The sequence below is a fragment of the Seriola lalandi genome, unplaced genomic scaffold, assembly GCF_002814215.2.
Source record: "Seriola lalandi dorsalis isolate HSWRI2012SDOR001 ecotype SW California unplaced genomic scaffold, Sedor1 jcf7180002053930, whole genome shotgun sequence".
NCBI classification, from domain to species: Eukaryota; Metazoa; Chordata; class Actinopteri; order Carangiformes; family Carangidae; genus Seriola; species Seriola lalandi.
This window is the reverse complement of record NW_019524483.1, coordinates 161998-184565: the sequence shown is the minus strand read 5'-3', so window position 1 is coordinate 184565 and position 22568 is coordinate 161998. Positions and strand designations below refer to the sequence as shown.

General features: G+C 41.7%; 1 protein-coding gene across 4 annotated transcripts; it reads left to right on the top strand.

Moving 5' to 3' along the window:
* The first annotated feature begins 134 nt into the window (after positions 1–134).
* Positions 135–20750, top strand: zbtb7b (zinc finger and BTB domain containing 7B). 4 transcript variants are annotated; one of them, XM_087172952.1, is made up of 5 exons: positions 135–498; positions 679–723; positions 2536–2650; positions 16368–17446; positions 17583–20750. In XM_087172952.1, the coding sequence occupies exons 4-5, from the start codon at positions 16374–16376 to the stop codon at positions 18211–18213; spliced, it is 1704 nt and encodes a 567-aa protein (XP_087029078.1). In that variant the 5' UTR covers positions 135–498; positions 679–723; positions 2536–2650; positions 16368–16373; the 3' UTR covers positions 18214–20750. The 4 variants fall into 4 exon arrangements, with proteins under 4 accessions (XP_087029078.1, XP_023258168.1, XP_023258169.1 ...); XM_023402400.2 differs by lacking the exon at positions 679–723; XM_023402401.2 differs by lacking the exons at positions 679–723; positions 2536–2650.
* The last annotated feature ends 1818 nt before the right edge of the window (positions 20751–22568 follow it).

The window sequence follows — 22568 nt, the reverse complement described above, 5'->3', positions numbered from 1 at the left end:
ACACACACACACACACACACACACACACACTTCTCCGTCCTTTCCTTCTCCCGGCCCTCCCTCCCCTGTGCCCTGCCCACCCCGGCGGTCTCTTCTCCAGCCCTGCCAGAGCCAATCCGCGACTGGGTGTAAGTAGGGCAAGCCGCTTCCTGGTTCTCAGAAAGGAGGAGCTGGGAGTCGGAGTGGGCCAGCGGAGGCAAGCAAGCCGACAGGGGGGTCAGAACAGCCCTGAGAGCCGGCGGTCTGCAAGACAGAGGAGCAGAGAGGACCAATAAGAAAAACGACGACGCACGGTTTAGCGAAGAATAAAACCTCCCGGGTTTCGAGCTGAGGACGGTGAGAGCGGTGGACAAGAGAAGACAAGAGCTGGGACGATTAAAAAAAAAGAAGAATAAGAAGTAGAAGAAGTAGGCAGGGTGGGACGGAATAATCCAGGAAGTGTGGAGGCCGGTCAGGTGGGAGGCGACGAGTCAGGACAGGTGCCACACTGGCTCTCAGGTAACTGCTTCACCTGACTGCTGTTGAAATGACTGAAAATTACGACGCACCTTTTAAGTTTAATGTGTATTAGGTGTCGCGTCTGTTTGAATTGACAGCACCGGCTTGCCTGAATCTATAGTCTCCCTCCTCCCTCCCTCTCTCCCTCCCTCTCTATCTCTCTCTCTCTCTCTCTCTCAGTTCTGATCGGGGTCACGGGAGGACTACCCACGTCACGGGTATTCGGTAACTCCTGTCGACATTTATTCCCCTTTATAATACTGGCAGAGCGCGTTAAGGGCTTGGCTTTCAAATGCTCAAAATGAAACCTAGGCTGTGTGTTTGTTGGAGCAGGTGCTTCAGCCGCTGTTTGATATGTGCGTCTGTGCGCGGCGGCCCAGGTGAGAGAGAGAGAGAGCGCGAGAGGGAAACAGCGGGGTCGGCGGGTACATTTCTGGAGAGTCGGCTGCTAATTATAGCCGAGAACACCGGCTGACATCCAAAACCTGACCTGCTCTCACGCACATTACCTGCCTCTCTGCTGCTCATGGGCACGCACCGCGGTGGATCTCTTGGATTTGGCCTCTTGCACCTAAATGATCTCCCTTCAGTGGTCTGTTAATCATCATTATCATCATCATCATCATCATCATCATCATCCTCCTCATGGCGCACCCAGTGTTTTATTTTAATCCTGGCACTCTCCTGTGTTACAATAGGATGTGCTCAGGCTGTAATGTTAGGTTAAGGCTTCTGCCTGTCTATGCCAGTGGGCTTTTGTGTGTGTCATTACGGAGGTAGATGTGTGTGTAGCTGACTCGCCCCTCTGACAGACCGGCCTAACAAGCTCAACTGGCTTGAGTTTGGTTTCCCTGTGTCGGGCCCAGCCTGTTTGGTTAAATCTTTAGGTGTCCATGCAGGTAGTTAATGTCTTATGCCTTCTAGGCTCAGGTGTTGTCAGGTGTTTTTTTTTTTGGTTTTTCTCTCTGGCTCATCTCTCATTCTCAGAGGACTGGAGTGGGAGGCTGACACATTGGCTACAGCCTCTAGTTGTGGGCAAGCTTGTGACAGAAGGGAAGAAAAGTTTAGAGAAGAGAAAGTCTGAATCGTTTTTGTTTTCTTTGTCTCGCCGTCTTATTCCTAGTGTGCCAGGGTTACATACCACCATCATATGAGTGGACATTTCTAATACTCCCTCGTACTGGGATGGTTTCCCACACATGGAAGAGCCATCAGGGTTTTGAAATAAATTCTTAATGCCAGCTCTGTTCGCCCCAACTTTGTCTGCAACATAATTAGACATCTGTGCTACATCCTCCGTTCCTGCTGTCCTGACATGACCTCCATCCTGCTCTGCTTTCCGCAGGCCTGCCTCTTTCTTTTCTTATTGCTGATACCTCTCTTTCCCTCTGACACTTTACCATCATATGTGTGATCTGAATCTGCAGACACATGAACGTGTTTTCACTTACCTACTTCTTCTGAATATTTCTTAGAGAGCTTTGGAAGTCATAAAAAAGCACACGCGATTATCTCTGTACAGTATGTTAGTAATCATTTTCATCCCAAGAGGTGTGTGTGTGTAAGTGTGTGTGTGTGTGTGTGTGTGTGTGTGCGGGTGTGGGGTGGGCTTTCCCAACCCTACTGACTGTTGGAGAACTTCTGTTCATAAGAAGTCAAAGTAGGAAGCAGTCGGTTTCAATCAGCTTCTTTTTTTTCTGTTCTTTTACAAGAATCCCCCCCCACACACACTCACACACACACACACACACACACACACACACACACTCACACACACTCCACCCCAAATTACATCTGATGCATCATATGATAGTGTGTGGGAGTGAGTTTATCCACATGCACTGTATTGAACTGTAACCTGTTTTGCAAAAGAAAACGCACATCTTAGTCAGCACTTTGTATTTTCTTGATATTAGTTCATCACGTCTCCTTGTTCATGCTTGGTAGCTGTCCAACATGTAGCCCCTCCCTTACGATGAATAACGCTTAAATTAAATCAGTTGATTTCCTTTTATACTTCCTTGGCTTTTCCCTCAGGTGTACTGTATGACCTCTGCTGACCTCTGAGCAAAGAACCAAAGAGGAGGGAGGGTGGGTGAGCGAGAGAGACAGAAAGCAGGCACCCATCTTCTCCTGGGTTTATGGACTGGAGGTAGGAATGACACACCATATATTATATATTGCACCATACATCTCAGAATCAGGCCGTCACTCTTACTTACTCGCACTTTTATTTATGCTGTCAACCAGTTAGTATAAGCACCGTGTTATCTGAAAAATCTTGGCTGATAAATGTACAATAGCACAGTGATTATCTTAACCTCAGGGATTCAGGATGCTAGTTCGTATCGAGTGTCATCCACAGTCGTCTAACGGCAAATGTGTTTATACTTGTTCCAAAGAGATACACTTGGAGGTGGGGTGAAAAGCGGGTCGTCATAGAGACTAGCCGGGACACCTGTTTAAAAATGTGGCTAACGGTGGATGTTTTCTCTCCTGGATGACATTCGTAATGTTGCTCTCGTGCATGTGCAAGTGAAAAGTGATGGACGTACAAATGAAAAAAGCAGGATAGAGAAGTTGAAGGTTCACACACTTATTCAGTCTTTGCGTGAAATTGGTGCGAATGTCAGATAGTCGGTTTCGGAAACGTGTGGTTGGAGTACGGTTTCCAAAGCTATGAGACCATGCGGCAAGTACTGAAGTATAGTGGCGCCCTAACGCAGCCACATTCAAAGAGGCGACAAAATGCCTGCCGTCATAGAGACAACTGGGGCTCGTGGTGTTGCACTCATTTGTACACACAAGAAGTGATGGAAACACTCTATTTATGTGAGGAATGATTCAGAAGAAGAATGGTTAATTACTGCGCGAAGTGGGCGGTATTGTCAGTTTCAGAAAGTAACAGACATTCTTGGTCGCTGCCCTGACTTCGGAGAGGTGTGTGGTGAAAGGGGTTTCAGAAGCTTTTTAAGGATTTGGCAAACACTTTGTTTGAGGCACGCTGCCGCAATTAAGACGCTTTTCGGTAAGGACTCAAGTTTCAAGTTGCCTATGATGAGCCAAAACGGTAGAGTGAAGGTTGGAACAGGTGCAGCGTCGCACATTGGCATTGGTGTGATTGTTTATGAAATCTGATTTCATTCAGTTGGATTTTTTTTTTTACTTCCTTGTCTTCAAATAAATGTGTTCGCTTAAAGCTATATGCTAAGTTTATAATAATTAGCACCCCCTGCAGGCACAGGTGTGAATCAGATATCGAGTGTCAGGTGTTACATGTGAGAAGCTGTTTCCCCTTCTTGTTGTTATGCGCTAAAAATGTCTCAGAGCGACCGACGAAAGTAAACATGAATATATTATTTAGTGAAGTAATGACATTGGATGTCATTCACAAACCCTCTTAATATTTATTAGAGAATATGTCCAACCATAGCATTTCAGTACAACATATGAATTAACATCATCCTCGATTTTTAAACAACGGGGCTGCAACTTCACACTGTCGAGTTCAATAATTTCTAAATGACTGAAAACGGACTGAGATCATTTGAGATCTGTTTATATAATACAAATAAACTACTAGATGTATTGCAAGTTGGCTGACAAATCATTTGCAAATCAACACAATCTTGCTGAAAAAAATGTAGTTATGAAAAAATAAAAATATAAACAATGTTAATATTTATACTGGATGTCTTAAAACTAAATTACCATTAACTGCTTTAAATTGTTTAAAAAACCTTTCATTGTTTTTTTTTAATTTATATCTGTGATTAGTATGATAAGCCAATGATAGGAACTTTGAAGTCGTTGTTATAGGGTCTGATGTTGGCCACCAACATTTGTGAGATTTTCAAGAGGGCCATTAGTCGGAAAAGGTTGGGAAGCGCTGGAATAGATCGAGACTAATTTCCCTGATACAGATCATCCAGAACAGTCAAACCCTTGTCCGCTTTATGGAGTCTGTCATATATTTTGCTTCTCTGACACAGTTTACTCCACAAACACGACGTTGTGGGGGTCAAATCTCATTAATCACTGGTGGTTATAAAGGGTGGCAGGGGCTCCTGGTATAGAGGAGGGGGCCTCTTGAAAACATTTCATGTCCTTGGAAAAAACAATATGAGCTGAATAAAGTGGTCAAACAGTTAAATATTTTATAGGCAACCTGGAAGTTAACTCCTCTGTGGTTTGTTGGCTGCAGACGCTCTAACAGCTATCGGCTTTTAAAGATGGCCCATGAAAGATGCCAAAAATAAACTCTTATGTTTAAAATGGACTGATGATATTTATATATCTTTACTGTATTGGATAGACTACACTGTTTCTGCTTCTGCTTTTGCTTTTGCTTTTGCTTTTGCGAAGCTTTAAAGCCTTTTTGACAACGGTAGGGTAAATTACACAGCAGAGGGCACATTACTAACAGCTTCTTCAGCTTCAGGCAAACATTATGCTAGAAATAAAAAAATAAAAAAAACCTGCAATTAAAATAAAACAAGAATTTGTAAATCTATCATGGGTATTATTACGTTTTTGACTAACCCAAAGCCCAATTTCTGATCCCTGTAAGCAATAATCTAATTTATTAGAGCCTTAAAAAGTCACAAATAGTGATAATTGGTTTATTTTACCCCAAACAGTCATGAATAAAAAATATTACTGTGTTATTTGTCACCCTCAGTCCTTATTTCATGCTTTTTATGAAAGTTAAATCATAATGCTCAGCCAAAGAAACCCACTGCTCAAAAAATAAATCAATTTCCTCTGTGTAAGACTCAAAACTTAACATCACACAGCAGCAACAAACCACATTAACATACACATTTGTGATATTCCTTTGTTCAAATTGTCATCAGAGAGAAATGACTCTAAGCAATCTTGATCACAGAAGTCTTGATGTGAACATTTACTGAAGTAAGATTTCGTTGGTGTTGTCAGCTACTGTGGACAAATAAATCAAAATGTATGTGGTGTAAAGTGCCTCTCTAGCCTCGTATAATGCACTGCTTTTAGTGTTTCAAGTCACTCCAGCATGCCGATAAATATGATAATGATATATTAATTAAATCGATACACATTTCAGCTTTGAAACAAACACAAACGTCCTTCCTGCCAAACTGCAAATTTAAATGCTTGTAACTAACACAAATTGTAAACTGTGTACAGTCCTCTCTTCACATGACATTTGGTTATAATTATAGTTATTGACAGTCATACTTCGACTCAGAAACAAATTTGTGTGCGTGTGTGGGTGTGTGTGTGTGTGTGTGTGTGTGTGCGTGTGTTTGTGTGTGTGTGTGCGTGTGTTTGTGTGTGTGAGTGTGTGTGCGCATGCGTGTGCCTGTGTGGTGGGCAAGTTGGTATGACAAATCATGTGACCATGGCTTTTGCTGGAGTGTGACTGGTGACTACCATGTGTCTGAACTGGTGGGTAGGGGGAAGTGACATTGAGTGGTCTGTCAGATGAGGAACACACACACACACACACACACACACACACACACACACACACAAACTCACACACACACACTCCAAACACATGCATACATGCATATACATGCATGCACACAGTTCCAGTAAATGCTTTAATTAGGGCATGTGAGCCCATATAAATTCCCCCTTTTCAGACATGGGTCTTTCAGTTTCATTCAAACCGACTGAGTGGGAGGAAGGTGGGGCGAGAGAGAGAGAGAGAGAATGGTGGAGGAAGAGTGGGAGTTGAAAGTAGTAAAGGTTTCTTTCTTCGTCCCTAATATTTGAAGGTGTGACACCCCTTTTCTCAGGTGTAGCCCCCCCCCCCCCCCCCCCCCCCCAAACATCTGTTATTGTGATGTGTGATATGTTCTTGTTTGCATTTTTGTTCGTGGCTTATTTTTATGAAGTCGTTAAAATGAATCTACTGCTTCAACTTTTATGTAAGTTTTATGACTGGAATTAACTGGAATTGACTTCTATTAAAAAGGCACAATCGTAGCCTTTGACCTCTGGGCAGTAGCAGGGTTTTCACCATTTATGGCGGATGTTTCTGCACATTGAGGCAGTAATGACACAGGGGTGACTGCACAGTGTCCATAATCCAGTCTGCTGCTGCTGCTGCAGTTCAGTCTTGCCCCCACTTCATCTGTGTCAATAGAGGAAGTTATGTATGTGCCATTTCCTCTTTTCAGTCATGAGTTTCTGTAGCATTTGACAACCCTCCCTCGCTCTCGACCACCAGCCTTGCAGCCCACGCCACCCGGCATTAACCAATCAGCAGGTGGCCGTGACTCTTTTTCTTCTTGTAAAGAGTCTGAGAAGAAAGATTAAAAAAGAGGCATGAGAAAATGCTACAGGCTGATGAAGTGATCATGATTCAGCTCTTCTAGTAACAGTACAATTGTTTCTTTACACATCGAGCGGGCGGTTATCATAAATAGGTACAGTGATACAACACTTCAGGGAAAGTGAGAATAAACACCCAAACATGAGGAGGCAATGGGAGTGAACAGTGCTGAAACTGACCCCTTTCATATGTGGTGTTCAAAGGGGAACTCCAGCAGCAACTGGAGGCTTTTATTCCAAAACGCTGCACTCCATCCTTTCTGGAAAAATAAAATCACTTTTAGTTTTGTTCATATTGTGAAAAACAAACATTGTTGCTGCAGAAAGGACCCATGACACATTCGTTCATATTTTGAATGTTGTGCTTTTGGACCAAACCTCTTCAATAAAACGCATCACCTCTTCCTTTCTTCTCCCCCCTAAAGAAATGCTCATCGGTGAGAGATAATACATTGTTTGATATCTTTGCTGTGACACATCCACCAGACCTTATCAGTCAGTTTAACCTCGTGTCTCTTGTCGTTTTTGCGCTTTTTCTGGTTACTGACATGTTTGACACCATAGTGGTAGGTGATGTAGTTGTGCACCAGTCAGCTGGACCACAAGTCCCTCCCTGAAGTTATTCTGAAGTTCTGATATAATACGTGGATTTCAGTTCCAGTAAAAACAGTCTTCTCCCCTCCCTGTATCATTTCTATGCCGCTAAGCTGATTTATCAGGAAGGTGACGCATCTTTCACTCATGAACTCTAATTGTATTTTTCCTTCTCTGTTCCCACAGAACAATTTAAAAAAAAAAATTTTTTTTGCTTAATCTATCTCAGAGCTTATTTTGCTTGTTTTCAATGTGGTAGTTTAGTTTGCCTTTCATTTATCTCTCCATCTGTACCTAGTGGTCGACCATCTTTACTGAGCACAGGAAGAGGAAACTGATCAGGATCAGTTAGTTTTGCGACATTTCTCTTTCTCTCTTTCTGTGTGTGTGTGTGTGTGTGTGTGTGTGTGTGTGTGTGTGTGTCCATTGCTTTTGCAATATCCTCCTCTAAAATGTGAGGTCATTTGTGTGGGAGAACAGTTGTTGAGACCCTCCCAATGATGTGGCAACTTAATGTAATTGACACACACTTATGCACAGTATCAATTAATGTGTGTAAACAGGTATCGTTATGAACAGATGTTTACAGATTAACAGGTTTAGTTTAAAGAGCAGATTCTGTTGAGTTTTGTGATCTCCATCATATTTTTCATATTTTTCTTCAGTGGAATTATACTGATAAACTTTGAACCCTCAAACTGCAAATCACATAATCTCTTCCACCTCATCCTCAGACCATCCCACCAACACCAAGCTACTGTCCCCCATCTCCAAAACCATCCCACTTACCCCACCACCCAAACTGAGGGGCAAATAATAAGAAACATAATATACAAAGAGTCATATCCCTCTAACGTCTCCAGATTTACACACACAGACCTACAGTAATGGAAACATAAACATGAAATCAGCTTTTAGCTTGAGCTTCAGCTCCTCTTGTGAAGTTTTTCATTCAGAATTTTTGGTTGAGTTGTAGACTAATTTTTAAAGTCATTTTTGGAGCCACAGCTTGTGATGTTGTATAATACTGTGTTATGTTGTTAAGTGCTTTGTCCAACTTGGGTGAACAAGATAACAGGGAGGACTTCAAAGTAATCATAGAGTTTAATCAATACCTATTAATTCATATAAATAATATTAAAAATCTTCATTGTTTGTTCATTAAAAAACTGATTATACACCCACATCATTGTCCACCTGTAGACACACACACACACACACACACACACACACACACACACACACACACACACACACACAGTTGTAGAGTGTTGGGGGTAGAAACTGCTGACCAGATAAGGAGGGAGAGAATAGTGTGAAACTACTCCGTCAGCATGCCTTCTCTCACATCTGTGTGTGTTCTCCATCTTAGGTTGAAACTCCCTTTTGGTGATGCTAATGATAGAGGTGGCTGCTACCACATCTCTCCCTCAGACATCTGCACTCACACACACACACACACACACACACCTGCAAGGACTCTTGCTACTTCCTGTGGCTGCGCGCATGTGTTCACCTCTTGCTTGATCGCTCTGTTTATCTCCCAGTCGTCATGTCGCGGCTCCTCTCCCTTCTCTTTTTCTGTTTCCCCCCTTCCTCTCCCCTTGTAACTTAACTCTCTCTACTCTTGTTTCATGTCTCTTTGCTAACACAGATTGTTCGAGGCTGGGACTAGATTTTCCTGTCTTAACCTCCCCTCTGTTCTGCTTTATCTCTCAGAGTATCTCTACACCCACTCCCCATTCACTCACTCACGCACTGTAATGTGTTTCTCCTCCCCCATGCTCTCCTTTTTCTTGTGTGATTTCTAAGAACATGTGTGTTTTTAGAAAACATACTCCCCTCATGTTCCTTTTGTTGTCTCTTCGTAAATCTCAGACTGTTTTCCTCTTTCCAACCTCAGATTGATTTCTTTTCCTGCTCCTGCTCTCTCCTCCTTTCACTGTGGCAAACGCAGCAGACACGATACATGTTACACTCATTTCAGAAGAAAAAGCACAGAAAATATATTTTTGTAATTTTTATGGGGAAATCCTTTCGGTAATATTTTGAATCATCCGTTTTAGAGTGTTTGTAGTGTGTTTCTTCTGAATTAAAAAGTTGTAAAGGAGAAATCGAATAGTACAAAAAACATTGTACAAAATGAATCTTCAATGTGCTATTTGAATTTATCATCCAACTTTGTGTATTTATAACAAAACAAAACTCAAAATTCAAACTACTTTATTTGTCAAGTTTGCGAGTGAGTTTGCAAACACAATTTCACGTAAACAATTCATTTTCACACATAAAAACGATATAAAAATTTGTGAGAAAATATTGTTAGAAAGAGTTGCGATACACAAGGATTAATGGCGGTGGCAAAATCAGGTAAATAATATCCAGCACCACAAATGAACGTTGGGACGCTCAAAAGATACCAAAAAAGAAACAAAAGAAACTAAACAACCCCACCACCACAGGAACACTGTTTTATTCTGCTGAGAAAAACAAAACAAAACACAGGTTTAATTTTATCTCTATATAATCAATATCTGTATTTTCCTTTTGAATTACAGTAAAATACTATTTTATTTTGTTTCTGAGATATCTGGTGCTGTCAGTGCTTACATGCAGATGCTAGCTGCGAAAAGATCATCTTGCTTTACGTTATTTCAGGGCGGAAGTTGGTGCATATTATAGGACAGCTCATATATGTGCACCCAAATGTCTTGTCCCATGTGTTGATAAGCTGATAATCCTCCGGTAGATTCACACTGGTGTTCAGGTCCGGCATGCAAACTGACTGCTGTTGCAGCTCGCAAGTGGAGTGTTGTGGTGTGGGAGGGCGAGGGGATAAGGGCCTTCGCTCCGCCAGCCAAATGAATAATGTAATGTGTTCTTGGAACTAAGACCACAATATACGCATGCGTCCACACACACACACACACACACACACACACACACACACACCATAATGCCCCAGTTAACAGTAAGGACAGAGGAAAACTTGGTTGCAGGGGCTTTCTTGAATAAAAGACAGAACAAACTTTTGCTGAGTAACAACGGCTGAATGGACTTCTCTCTTTTTTTAAATTCCTCCTCAGTCAAGTCATAGCAGGGTGCAATCACTCTAATTATCATGATGGTGTCTTGTCTTTGACAAATTCAAATTGCCAATTCAAATTCTCCCTGGGCGCGTCTGTTTTTATATCTCCTGGTGGGATGCAAATGTTCAGTCCGGAGGGAACTTTTGGGACGCAGAGCGGGTGGAGCTTGTGTTTTACTACCCAGCAGAGATGAGATGTATTATTAGAAGACCTGAATGTGGCAGTTTAGTGTGTAGCCAGTATTGATGTGTACTTTTGAACATAATCGTTGCTTAAATGTGAAGGGTTTGCACTTGAATAGTCCTGTGAGAGTGCTCTGCTGGGCTGAAAGCAGCAGCTCTGGTTTGGCAGACGTGTGTGTACTCTCATCTCTTTTCATCCCCCTGTTTCCTCCTCCCCTGCTCTTCCTCAGAGAAGGTGTCCCAGTACCACACTCCACTCACTACCCCAAATAAGTGAAGTGAAAAGAGAGGGTGACATCTTTTTATTTCTTAACTCTTAAAATCTGTCTGTCACAGAGAAGAAAAGTGGTGAGAGGAAGACGAGAGTGTGGAGGAGAAACGGTATGAACTTGAATCTTACTTTCCATATGTTTGGCTGCTTTGTTGTTTTTTTGGTGCAGTAGTGGTTGTTAGTATCATCATTTGTTATGCTGTGGTTATGAATAACGTCTCAAGTACGGGATTTTATCTGAATGAATACACTTGTAGAAGTGTGTGTGTGTGTGTGTGTGTTTGACTGTGGCAGAGTATGTGTGCATGTAGGAGTGTTTTGTTTACTGTACAGAATGGACAACTGCTCCTTATTTGAGAACATTTTATTATAAAAAGTATATTTTAAAAATGATTTTCTGCTTTAAAATTTTTATTCTTTTACCTTTCACATTCAATTTCATTTTTTGACTTTGTTAAAGTCAAAGAAATATCCATATTCTTGCCCCTCTGTCATTTAAGTACGGGGTGTACTGAGAAAACCGTCACAACACATGCAGCGAACCATACATGCTCACATTAACAAAAAACACTCGCGCACACACACACACGTACGGAGAGTAACAAACACACACATCTACAGACACTTTGGAAAACATCTGACATCAGAATTCATAAAAGCATTTCTCCTGCTCCCTCTCAGCCACAGTTTTCTGTGAATAGTATAAAGTCATATTTTCCCCCTTAGTGCTGGAGCCTGATATAATTGAGGTGGACTGGGAAAACTTACAGCCTTTAACGGAAAATAAGAGCCATAAAAATAATACTAACAGTTCTAGTTCCAGTCATCACCAACTCTTAGTGTGTGCAGTGGGATTTTGTGATACAGACATTGGATGGATACTTTAGCCTGCTTTTATAATGAAGAATAAATCTTTGTGCGTAGGTTTGGCCAATCTTGCAGCTGTCACTTTCCTGGCCTCCACACAAACTAGTCTCCTTGAGTCGTACTCAGTCATGGTACTAGTACTGGACAGTAACGGTGGATTTAAGTTTCCATTTCCTCTTCTGTACAAATGAATCCTCGGTGTATTCATTTTGAAATAGGTTTCATTTAGTTTTTGCTCTATTTTATGGTCTGGCCATAAAGCTATGTTTTAGGTTAGCTTAGCTTTCACTTTATGAGATGTGGCTCTGAAAGTTAGATTAAAAAAAGAATCTTGGCGTTGTAGGCAACGTTATTAGCATTTTAAAACTAACGAATAAATCCGCATTGTTAAGAGAGAGGAAGAGTGTGCACATAATGAAAGCAAGGGATGAGGAAACCGTAGCGTTGCAGAGGAGGTGTATTCCTCCACCGTCAACACAAAGAGTGGGAGGTGAGAACAAAAAACAAAGAAAGAGATAAGAGACAATTGTTGGAAGGATAACATCTTAACATCAGTAGCATTAAATGTGTAAAAAGTGAAAAGATGGCAGATCAGTGTTATACTTTTTAGTAAGCAGTTTTTGTGATTTTATGTTTTGGCAAGAATAAGAATGACATTAAATAACACACCCTAAAGCAAACGGTGATATCTTTTATTTGACTTAAAGGTACTGAATCCTAACTAACATGAATAAATTAACCATGAGAGTAATTAGGATTTGTGATAATAGTTGAATATGTGCTTGTGAACTATTATTTTGTGTGCACAATGTGTTTGTGGTCTCTGCCTGTGGGCTGTTTTAACATTAGTAAGAATGTGTTGCAAGATTCAGCAACTTATGCAGACATGTCCTTGGTTAGCAACAAAAAAACAGAAACAAGGTGACATGGAAGGAGAAGGGGGGGATGAGAACAGTGTGCAGTGCAGTTTGTGTGTGTGTGTGTGTGTGTGTGTGTGTGTGTGTGTGTGTGTGTGTGTGCGTGTGTGTGCGTGCGCGTGCGTGCGTGTGCATGTTGTGATGTATCAGTTTTAAGTGACTCACAGACTGACAGACAGAAAATTGATGGGAATCATTGAAACCTCTTGCAATCTTACTATTTTCCGAACACGTCTTCGTTCTAAGGAATATGCCTAAAATAACAATCTTGAACCACTAACCACCCATGATGCTTTTTTTTTTTTTCTCTCCCCTGCGCCGGAAATTTATTGTGCGTTGTTGTGTGCTCCTCCTAAAACCCCTTTGTGTCTCGTTTCTCTGCACTGCTTTACTTAAGATTTAAATTTTTGGGGGTTTTAGTGACTTTTCACTTGTTGAAAGCGTTTCAACTGGGCAAAACATAATATTGTCTGACTGTAGCAACAATCCTGTTTTCCTGTGGATACGTTTAAACAGTAGTATTCAAAAATGACACGCATGTCTGTTATCACGTCCACTTACAATGACTCAAACTGTACACATACCAGGTCAAAGGGATGCTTTTAAACTTTGTCCTCCAAAGACTTATAGTTTATAATGGGGTTCTACATACAGTGTTTTTGTATATTTTTATAGTATTATTGTACATCTATATGTGATGTAGGGCTGCAAATGGTCTCTGAAATGTCAGAAAGAGGCCAAAAATATCCATCACAAGTTCCCAGAGCCTGACGTGATGTATTCATATGTCATGTTTTGCCCAACCCACAAGACCCAAAAGATATTCAGTTTACACTAATATAAAATACAGAAAAGAAGCAAATCCTCACGTTTTGGAAGCAGAAATCAGAAAGTGTTTTGGCATCTTTGCTTGAAATATGGCTTATATCATTAATCCATTATCAAAATAGTTGCTGGTGTCTTTTTGTCTATTGACTAATGGATTTTTCAACTTGTAGCTACAGCTCTAGTATAATGTAAATTAAAAAATTATGTGTGTGTCTGTGTGCAGAAAACAAAGCAAACGTGTGCCCCTCAACTTCCTCACTGTTCTGTGTCAGCGGTTGCCCCAACACATGCCATCCTGGTTGCCTCAAGCAGAACTCTTATGAAAATGCTTGGGCTTGAAAAATAACAGTAAATATCTGTTGTAGAGTCCGTTATTTCATCACCATCAGTCAGTGATGTTTAGCATGTCTTGGTTTCAAAGGACGAGGCTTCTGCACCTAACCTTCCCTGTAATGTGATTTATTTCTCATATTGCACCTACCTGAATGTTTGTTCTTGGGTGTAATATGACTCATAATGCCAATATGATTTTGGTTCTTAGATCGTTGTTCAACAAAAAATGCTGATATGTCTGAGGTGTTTTGATTGCATGTGCTGGTTTCCTTCCTGCCCAACCAGTTCAACTAATGTGCATGGTCTGAACAATGAAGGTTATTTATTTTACATCATCAACAGCCCCACCACAACCCTAGATGCACTACTACCTATCTACCTGTTGGCCGCCTTCTGAACAGGGAGAGGTCGACGAGCAGATCGTGTTTATCGGAAAGTGTTCGGAAAATGGGCCGTTGGGTTTTGGAGAGAGGGGGCGCGTAGGCGACCTTGGGGGGGAGGGGTATCTCTGAATCTGTCTTCGTCAGCGTGCACTTTCTTCTGATACAACAGGAAGGAGTGTGAGTGACAGAATGAGCGAAAGAGGTAGACATCCCCAAGGATGAACGCTTAACCCCGACTTCTGACAACGAGATCAGACCTTCAAGTTACACATCTAAGGGTAGAAGGAAATAGGAAAAAAAGTGTTTTTTAAAGACAGAGAGAAGGAAAGCGAGGGGAGAAGGCTGTCAGTGTAAAGAGTCAGTGTGAAGAGTGAAAAGATGGATGCCATGAGACACACAGTGCCTCGCCTTCAGTTGACTGTGCCCATGCCTATAAAGATGGAGAAGGTAGGGTTGACATTTGATTTAACCTCAGGGTGCTTTAGCTCGTCCTTGGATGAGAAAGGGGTTTGATATCGATCGATCGGGGGATCGGACGGATCCAAAAGTTTGAGCTGCGTAAAAGTGTTGGCAAGTTCTTGAAGTGTTTATCTAATTGGTTTTACTTCTACTTTTTTTTGTTGTTGCTGTATGGGTGGAGTACATTTGTATGTTTCTTAAATAGTCTGGCATTAAGATAATCGCATAACAGGTTAAGTCTAACAATAGTGGGTGGGGGGAGCCACAGATTGGCACGCAATGTGTGCATGTTTATTATATATGTATGTGTGTGTGTGTGTGTGTGTGCTCCTGTGCCTGTGCATGTGTATTTAATAAGGTGTGTTTTGGAGCAGGTTAGTCAGGTGCATGTGCCGTCGTTGTGCAGAGCCCTCTGGGCACTGTGTGAACACTATTATTGGATGGCCAGGGGGCTGCCAGTTGCTATGGGAGGGACATGAAGGGCAGGGAGGGGGAATCTGGAGGGTGAGTTGTTTGTGGAAAATCTGGTCTGCTCAGGTGTGTATGAGAGATATTGTTGAGCAGGGATATTGTGGACAGGGTGAGGTGCGAGCTTAGGGATCCTAAGAAGGGTGTTGTTGGGTCTTATTACCCGCGGGCCTCGTCACATCTCACAAAGAGAAATAAAGAAAGTTACACTCCTTATTTGACTTGCATTTTACCTTCAACCCACTGCTAATATTTCTGTGTCCATTAACTTTACTGAACAAATAATGAGCTAAAATAAATGAAAAAACTATTGACTGTACTGTATGTACTGTACATCCAGTTTTTTTTAAACCTTTGTAAGTGACGTAGGTTTATTCCAGTCCTCATAAACGTTGCAATTCTTCTCTTGCTGTTTTTTTTCCTTCCTCATTCTTTTACTGGTACCCCCCCCTTTCACCCACTCTAGCCTGTCACTTCCTCCATCTCCCTCGCTTGCTTGTCTTTCTTCTCTTCCTCTTCCATTCGTCCCTCAGTTTCTTCTCCAGTTATTTTAATCAAACAGCTAATGCTATAAAGGTTTCACACAGGAATTAACCTACTGCCCTACGGTTACAACGCCTACAGTACATTGTATAATCCTGTGTCCTTTCCGCGTCATCGCTATCGATCATTTTGTTTTCCCCTGCTCCGATTATTATTTCATCTTCTTCTTGCTTCTGTATTTTGCCTCTCTTGCTGGCTCTGTCCCCTCCTTTGCAGTCTTCCTATGATGCCCCAACCCCCCATCTCACTGGCCAAAATCGCCGCCTCCTGATTTAGTAATCTGGAGAGAAAGTACGAGGGGGATGAGGAAGGGAGGATAAGGGGAGATAGTTGTTGCTAAGCCCGGTTTAAATTGTCCCTCACGTGAAAAGAGAACTCTGTGTCAGTCACGCTACTGAAGATTTACTTTTAGTATATTTAAGTTTGGCTCAGCTGAAGAGTAATCACCCATTCTTCGAAACAAAGATATAATAATGATATTGAAAATATTTCTTTAAAAAACAAAACTGATTTCATCCAGATCAGACAGATTTTGACTTGATTCAGGTACCAAACTGTAATTTGATCAAACAGACCTCAGACCACTTACCTGATCTTCTCTCTCTTTCGTGCAGGTGGCAATGTCTCCTGGAGAGGACGGTCTGATTGGGATCCCCTTCCCGGAGCACAGCAATGAGCTCTTGTCCCACCTCAATGACCAGAGGAGGACAGGGCTCCTGTGTGACCTCACCCTGACCTCCCGCGGGGCTCGCTACCCTACTCACCGCTCCGTCATGGCCGCTGTCAGTTTATACTTCCGCCGGCTGTTTGGAGCAGAGGAGGGGGGCGGCGAGGGCGGAGGAGGTTTCAGTGTTTGCCAGCTGGACTTTGTGGCACCTGACGCCCTGGATGCCCTGCTGGAGTTCGCTTACACTGCCACCCTGACCATCCCGAGCTCAGGGATGAGAGATGTGCTGCGAGGGGCTCAGTTTCTGGGTATCCAGTGTGTGGCTGACGCCTGCAGAGACATCCTGGGGGAGACGGCCGAGCCAGAGGGGGAGACGGCTGAGCATCAGAGAGCCCAACATACAGCTACCAAGAGAATGGTGGAGAGAGAGAGCGGTGTAGAGAAAGGGTCCCGAAGAAAAACAGACAAAAGGAGGGTCAAAAAAGTTGGGTTGCATCACATCAACTCCTCAGTTTTGAACCAATCGCCTGCTTCTCCCATCTCGCACCATTCACCTGCATCCGACAGCCTCCGCTCGCTGCCGTCTACCCAGCCGCCCAGCCCTGAACAGGAGCAGCTATGCCTGAAATCTGGGCAGAATGGGGATCCCAGGTCGATCAGAGAGCCAGTGAGAGATGCCACACTAAACGGAGGGCTCCTTCATTGGCTGCATGAGGGTCCGCGTATAGCCCACCCACCTCCTCCTGTCCAACCATTGAATGACAAGCTGTCAGAGGATGATGACATGGAGGGTTTTGTTGATGATGGTATGCTGATGGGAAACACCTCCATAACTACCTCTGTAGCTGAGCGAGGAGCGGTGACACCAGCAGTGGGAGGGGGAAGGAAGAGGAAGTCTCAGACGCCCCAGCAGTGCCCTGTGTGTCAGAAGATCATCCATGGAGCAGGGAAGCTGCCCCGACACATGAGGACACACACTGGAGAAAAACCTTTCCAGTGCTCTGCCTGTGGAGTCCGTTTCACCCGGTAAAGAATATTCTTTAAATATACACAAAAGAAAAGTATTTTGATGTATGGTGACCTGACTGAATCTTTAAATCATGTTTTGCTCCTATTGTTCTTCCCCTCTTCATCCTTCATCTTCCCTTCTGACTCTTTTCAGGAATGATAAGTTAAAGATCCACATGAGGAAACACACAGGCGAACGCCCCTACCCGTGCCCCCACTGCCCCGCCAGGTTTCTCCACTCATACGACCTCAAGAACCACCTGTCCCTCCACAGTGGGGCTCGACCATTCGAGTGCCCACTCTGCCACAAGGCCTTTGCCCGAGAGGACCACCTCCAGCGTCACCGCAAGGGACACAGCTGCCTGGAGCTGCGCACTCGCCGGCCCAGGCGTGGTCCTGAGCTCGTGGAGGATGGGAGAGGGGATGTAGGCAGGAGGGAGCAGTCCAACCCTCTGGAGGCTTTGTCCTCACAGGCTCATTCCTCGGCGTTTCTCCCTCACACGATGCTGGATGGCGGGAGTGGGTCCGTCGCCGGCCCTCCGCTGATGTTTCCAGGTGAAGTCGAGAGGGGGCGCTCTTTTGCCCTTCAGGCTCTGGCCCAACTCGGGCATCACAGGCTAGCCGGCTACCCAGAGCTTTTCCTGCGAGGGCTGGAGCTGCGAGGGGGCAGAGAGGCGGAGGGAGAAGATCCAGGAGGAACCCACTCTCCGGCTGCGCTGCGTGACCGATGGGCAGACGAAGTGGAGGAGGAAATTGGAGATGAGGAAGCGGATGAAGAGGAATAGTTAAAAGAGAGAGAGAGTGTGTGTGTGTGTGTGTGTGTGTGTGTGTGTGTGTGTGTGTGTGTGTATGTGTGTGTGTGTGTGTGGTAAAGCATCCACAGTAAAAAAAAATCTCACTCAGGTGGCTGGACTAATGACCTGCTGCTCCCATGTAGAGAGCGCTTAAAAAAAAAAAAACTAAATGATATTAAAGAAAAAAATGGAAAACGGGTTTTCAGAGATATTTTAAATGTTTGTCTTCTGGCTCTTGGCATTTGATTTAATTTGTCTTTTAACTTTTATTTTCTCGTTTGCTGTTTAATTTTATGTATTTTAGGTTTGAGCTGTTTCTTTATGATTTGATCTGATTTTTCTTGCTGGATATGTGTGTGTTGAGTGTGTGGTTACTGGGATGCTTTTCACTATGCAAACTAAAATCCAGAGCTGCAACATGGAGGGATATTTGAATATGTATATTTTTAGTTACAAAATAATGTATTGATTCAGGTGCAATTCAGAAGTCATATCATATAGATCGCAAGAATGAGTTTGTGGGCTCACTGTCCTCTGGTGGTTATCAGTGGAAATGCAGTCTTATTAATCAAACTTGTTCTCTGCATTGTAAGCAATAATGTTCTTGTATCCTTTTCTTTTTAGTGGTAGAATCTTTGCTTTGATTTGGTGCTTAAACCAAAGATTTTAGTTGAACTTTTTTTCTTAAATCTTAAGTTAACAGGAGTGGAGAGAAGTGAATTGTGGCCAATGTTGGGTTCGAAGAGGAAATCCTTCCCAACGGTTTTGATCGCCATGAGAAAGAATCTGCTTCCATGTTTGAGTGTTTCAGAGCTTTAGAGCTCTGCGTTAAATGCCTGACCAAAAGAGACAAAGTATGGATCAATGAGTCGATTAATGTTGAAGACAGTTCTTCTTTTCCCAAAGGCTGTGGATTTCAGTCTACCAATGCACTCGTTTCGGTTCCTTGTTTGGAAAAAAAAAGAAAAAAAAGAAAAGGGGTAAGGTGAGGGTATGAATGCGATGGCTTGCCCCTTTTTTCTGTATTTATTTATTTATTGTTATTTATTATGGCTCTTCTGCTGAAACTCCTTTGAGACCAGATCCAGGGTTGGACACAGATCAGGGTCCATTTCTCGTCTAAGTCTTACAAGAAGCTGCATTGCGCTAGAGATTTTGGCAGAACATCTCCATATACCTAAACGCCTTTTTACAGGCTGCTTGTCTTCTTTTGGCGATTCTTCCTCAAATGCATTCTTTGCACATTTAACCCCGTCAGGTACTGCAATAACACAGGCACATTCCATCCTCCGGGGTAGAGAGAAGGGAACAGAGCAAAGAAGAAGTCAGGGGGTTTAAAACCTTCGCTGTAACTGGAATACAGAATGACTTTGCTGTTTTGACATTTTCATCATGCTTTTCTGTTGTTAAATCAACATGTATAGTACTGTATCACGTTATTGCATGGCAGTTCTTATAGATCGGCCACCGCTGCGTCTAAAGGGGCCATTATCTTTTTGAGTTTATCTTCGACCAAAAACCTTTTTAGTTTTGTTTTGTTTCTCTGGACCAGTACATTAAGGCCTGTTGCAAGGTATAATGCAATCATTAATGGCTTTAAATGAGAAGCAGTTGTCTTTTTATTTCCAATTCTTTTGAATCCCATGTAGTCAGAACCTGCTGTAGCAGTCATGCTGGTCTGGCCTTGTGTGCACTATCCGCTCCTTGTTGTGTAGTAAATCATTTTTTATTTCCACTTTATTTGCACTATGAGATTTGAGAGCTTCAAGCCTTTTTGTCTGACCTTCTATCTAGTCCATTAACTTACTCGGTACCATTTAAAATTGTGATTGAAATAGACAGTAGGCCTATTTCCTTAAAACCCACATACATTGAATAATCTTCCTCCTGCATATTAGTCCAGTTATTGTCAAATGTAATATATATTGGGAGTTGCCTTTTGGTTTTTTGTGCTGCAACTATTCTCAGGAAATCTTGAGCAATGCACTAAGTGATTATACAAAATATAAAATGGGAAGAAATTGTTTGGTGCTGCAGGGCGATTGACACTCTTCATGTAAGTGTAAGACCAGTAGCTTAAAAATCAGAGATTTTGTAGATTTTATATTATATAATTTCCCATTTTAAAAAAAGCAAATGATTTAAACCTATTGTGAGGTAAAAAAAAAAAAAAATAGACAAACAATAGTAATGAAAGTAAACTACTGGCCTTACTGGAACCAGTCCAATTGGAATGGCAGTGTGTCAGCTGGTCCTGTTCATGAAGGGTGTTGGTGCTCCCAGTCAGAGCTTTGTGAATGAATAAGGGTTAACTGATGCCAGCTGTGAAATGTGTGTTTCTATGTGAGCTGTTTGTTTTCTTGGCTTCGGTGAAGGGACATGGGGTCTGGGATGAGTAGAGACCTCGCTATCAGGGATACATTTTTGTCTTTCAGTTTTTAGTGGAACCTTCTCAGAGATATGAATTCATTTTCCCATCATTTGTTTCAGTTAATGTAAAGAAAAGAAATAAAGATATCTAAGCTTGCCGTTTTTGTTTGATGTGTTGTGTTATTTTACAAAGACCACTATTTAGTGGCTTTAGTAACCATAGACTGTTCACTGCTGGGTTTTTAGGCAGATACCAATATCCTTATTTAAGTGTGTTTAAAAAAAAAAAAAAAAAAAAAAAAAAATCAGATTATGATATATGTGCAATTATACAGTTGTTTAAACATAACTGCATAACACAAACAAGCATTTTTCATCATCTTTAATTAAGATGTGCTGAACAAACAAACTATGACAAGCAGTAGTTTCTGTTTGGCATTCTGTATTAATATATCTTGTTACTCATTGGCCAATGCTGTATATACTCCAATGTATCTGTGATAAGCAAATATCATGAAATGGTGATTTAGTGATTTATCAAACAAACTCTATTCATAACCAATAAAAATGTGACTTTTTGAATCAGATGTGCTTTAAAAAAAAACTTAAATTTACATCAGTGTCAATTACTGTCAGTCCTCCATGAAAGTAAAAAGTCTCTTTGAGTCTAGTAAAATACCCCTTCATTTTTTGGACCCCTCATTTTCTGATGTAGTTCATTAACATTTCCTTAATATTAAAATCAGAAAATTAACAGTGGCTGAATTTCATTGAGCAACTTCAGTTTCAGGATCCTGGTTTTGTTCATGTTGACTCACTGTGACCGTGTCATGATTTATGATTTAGTAAGATTCTTGAGCAGAACAGAGCATAATTAAATGCGAGGCTGGCCCAAGCCATAAGTGAACTAAGCGACTGCTGGCCACAAGGGGCCCTCAAAGAGTGCTTAAAATGCTGGATGATATCTGATATATATATATATATATATATATCTTACATATCTTTATATTTTAACACTAGGACCGCCAGCATTCTAGCACCCATAGGCGCCACAATGGGCTGCCAGACCATCATATATAATGACTTGGTTTGGGCTCTCTGCTCAAGCAGTGGAAAAAATAGATGCTACTGTAAGTGCTACTGTGCTTGGCTGGGAAACTGTTGGGTAGTTTTAATATGAATTTATTTATTTATTTGAAGGATAAAACTGTCAGATAAATGTAGGCCCAGTGAAGTAAAAAGACATCACAGGGAATAGAAAAGAATTGGTAACTATCCAATTGCCAATTAACATTTTTCCATGATGTTATATTAGGCATTGAACACAGAAAAAATGAAAACATTTTAATGGGCGGATGGATGCTTTAGGAAACATTTAAGAAATGTAACTCCAAGAGCATAGGTTTGCTTATGGGCGGACTGTAGGGACATGTCCCTACCAACATTTGGGTGCACTCATTCACACTATGTTTGGAGTGAATTAAGCTCATTCCATTGTGTCTACGTCTCCAAGACAACCAATTTAGGCAAGCTTTACTGATGAACTTTATGCCTTACTATACTATGAAGTTTTTGTGCCTTCCTATACTATGACATTTCTATAACTTTTTATGCCTTACTATTCTGTGACTATTATATATTACAATACTAGGAAATTTTTTGGGCTATTTCTGCCAGGCTATACTAGTGTGTTTTTTTTCACTTTCTACGCTTCTACTTTTCTACTATATTATGACGTTTTCATGCCTTACTATACAATGACTTTATTATGAATTTTTATAACTTACTATACTATGACGTTTTTATTCCTTACTGTACAGTGACATTTTTATGGCTTTTTATGCCTTTAGTATACCATGAAATTTTTTGACTTTTAATGCCTTACTATAATATAACGATTAATGCGTTACTATACTTTGACGTTTTGTACGACTTTTCATGCCTTACTACACTATGAGGTTTTCATGATGTATTAT

Coding starts and splice junctions, on each gene's coding strand:
- zbtb7b (XM_087172951.1), top strand. CDS start 14,662: ATGGATGCCATGAGACACACAGTGCCTCGCCTTCAGTTGACTGTGCCC. Junction 14,731..16,367: donor TGCCTATAAAGATGGAGAAG/GTAGGGTTGACA, acceptor TCTTTCGTGCAG/GTGGCAATGTCTCCTGGAGA. Junction 17,447..17,582: donor TGTGGAGTCCGTTTCACCCG/GTAAAGAATATT, acceptor GACTCTTTTCAG/GAATGATAAGTTAAAGATCC.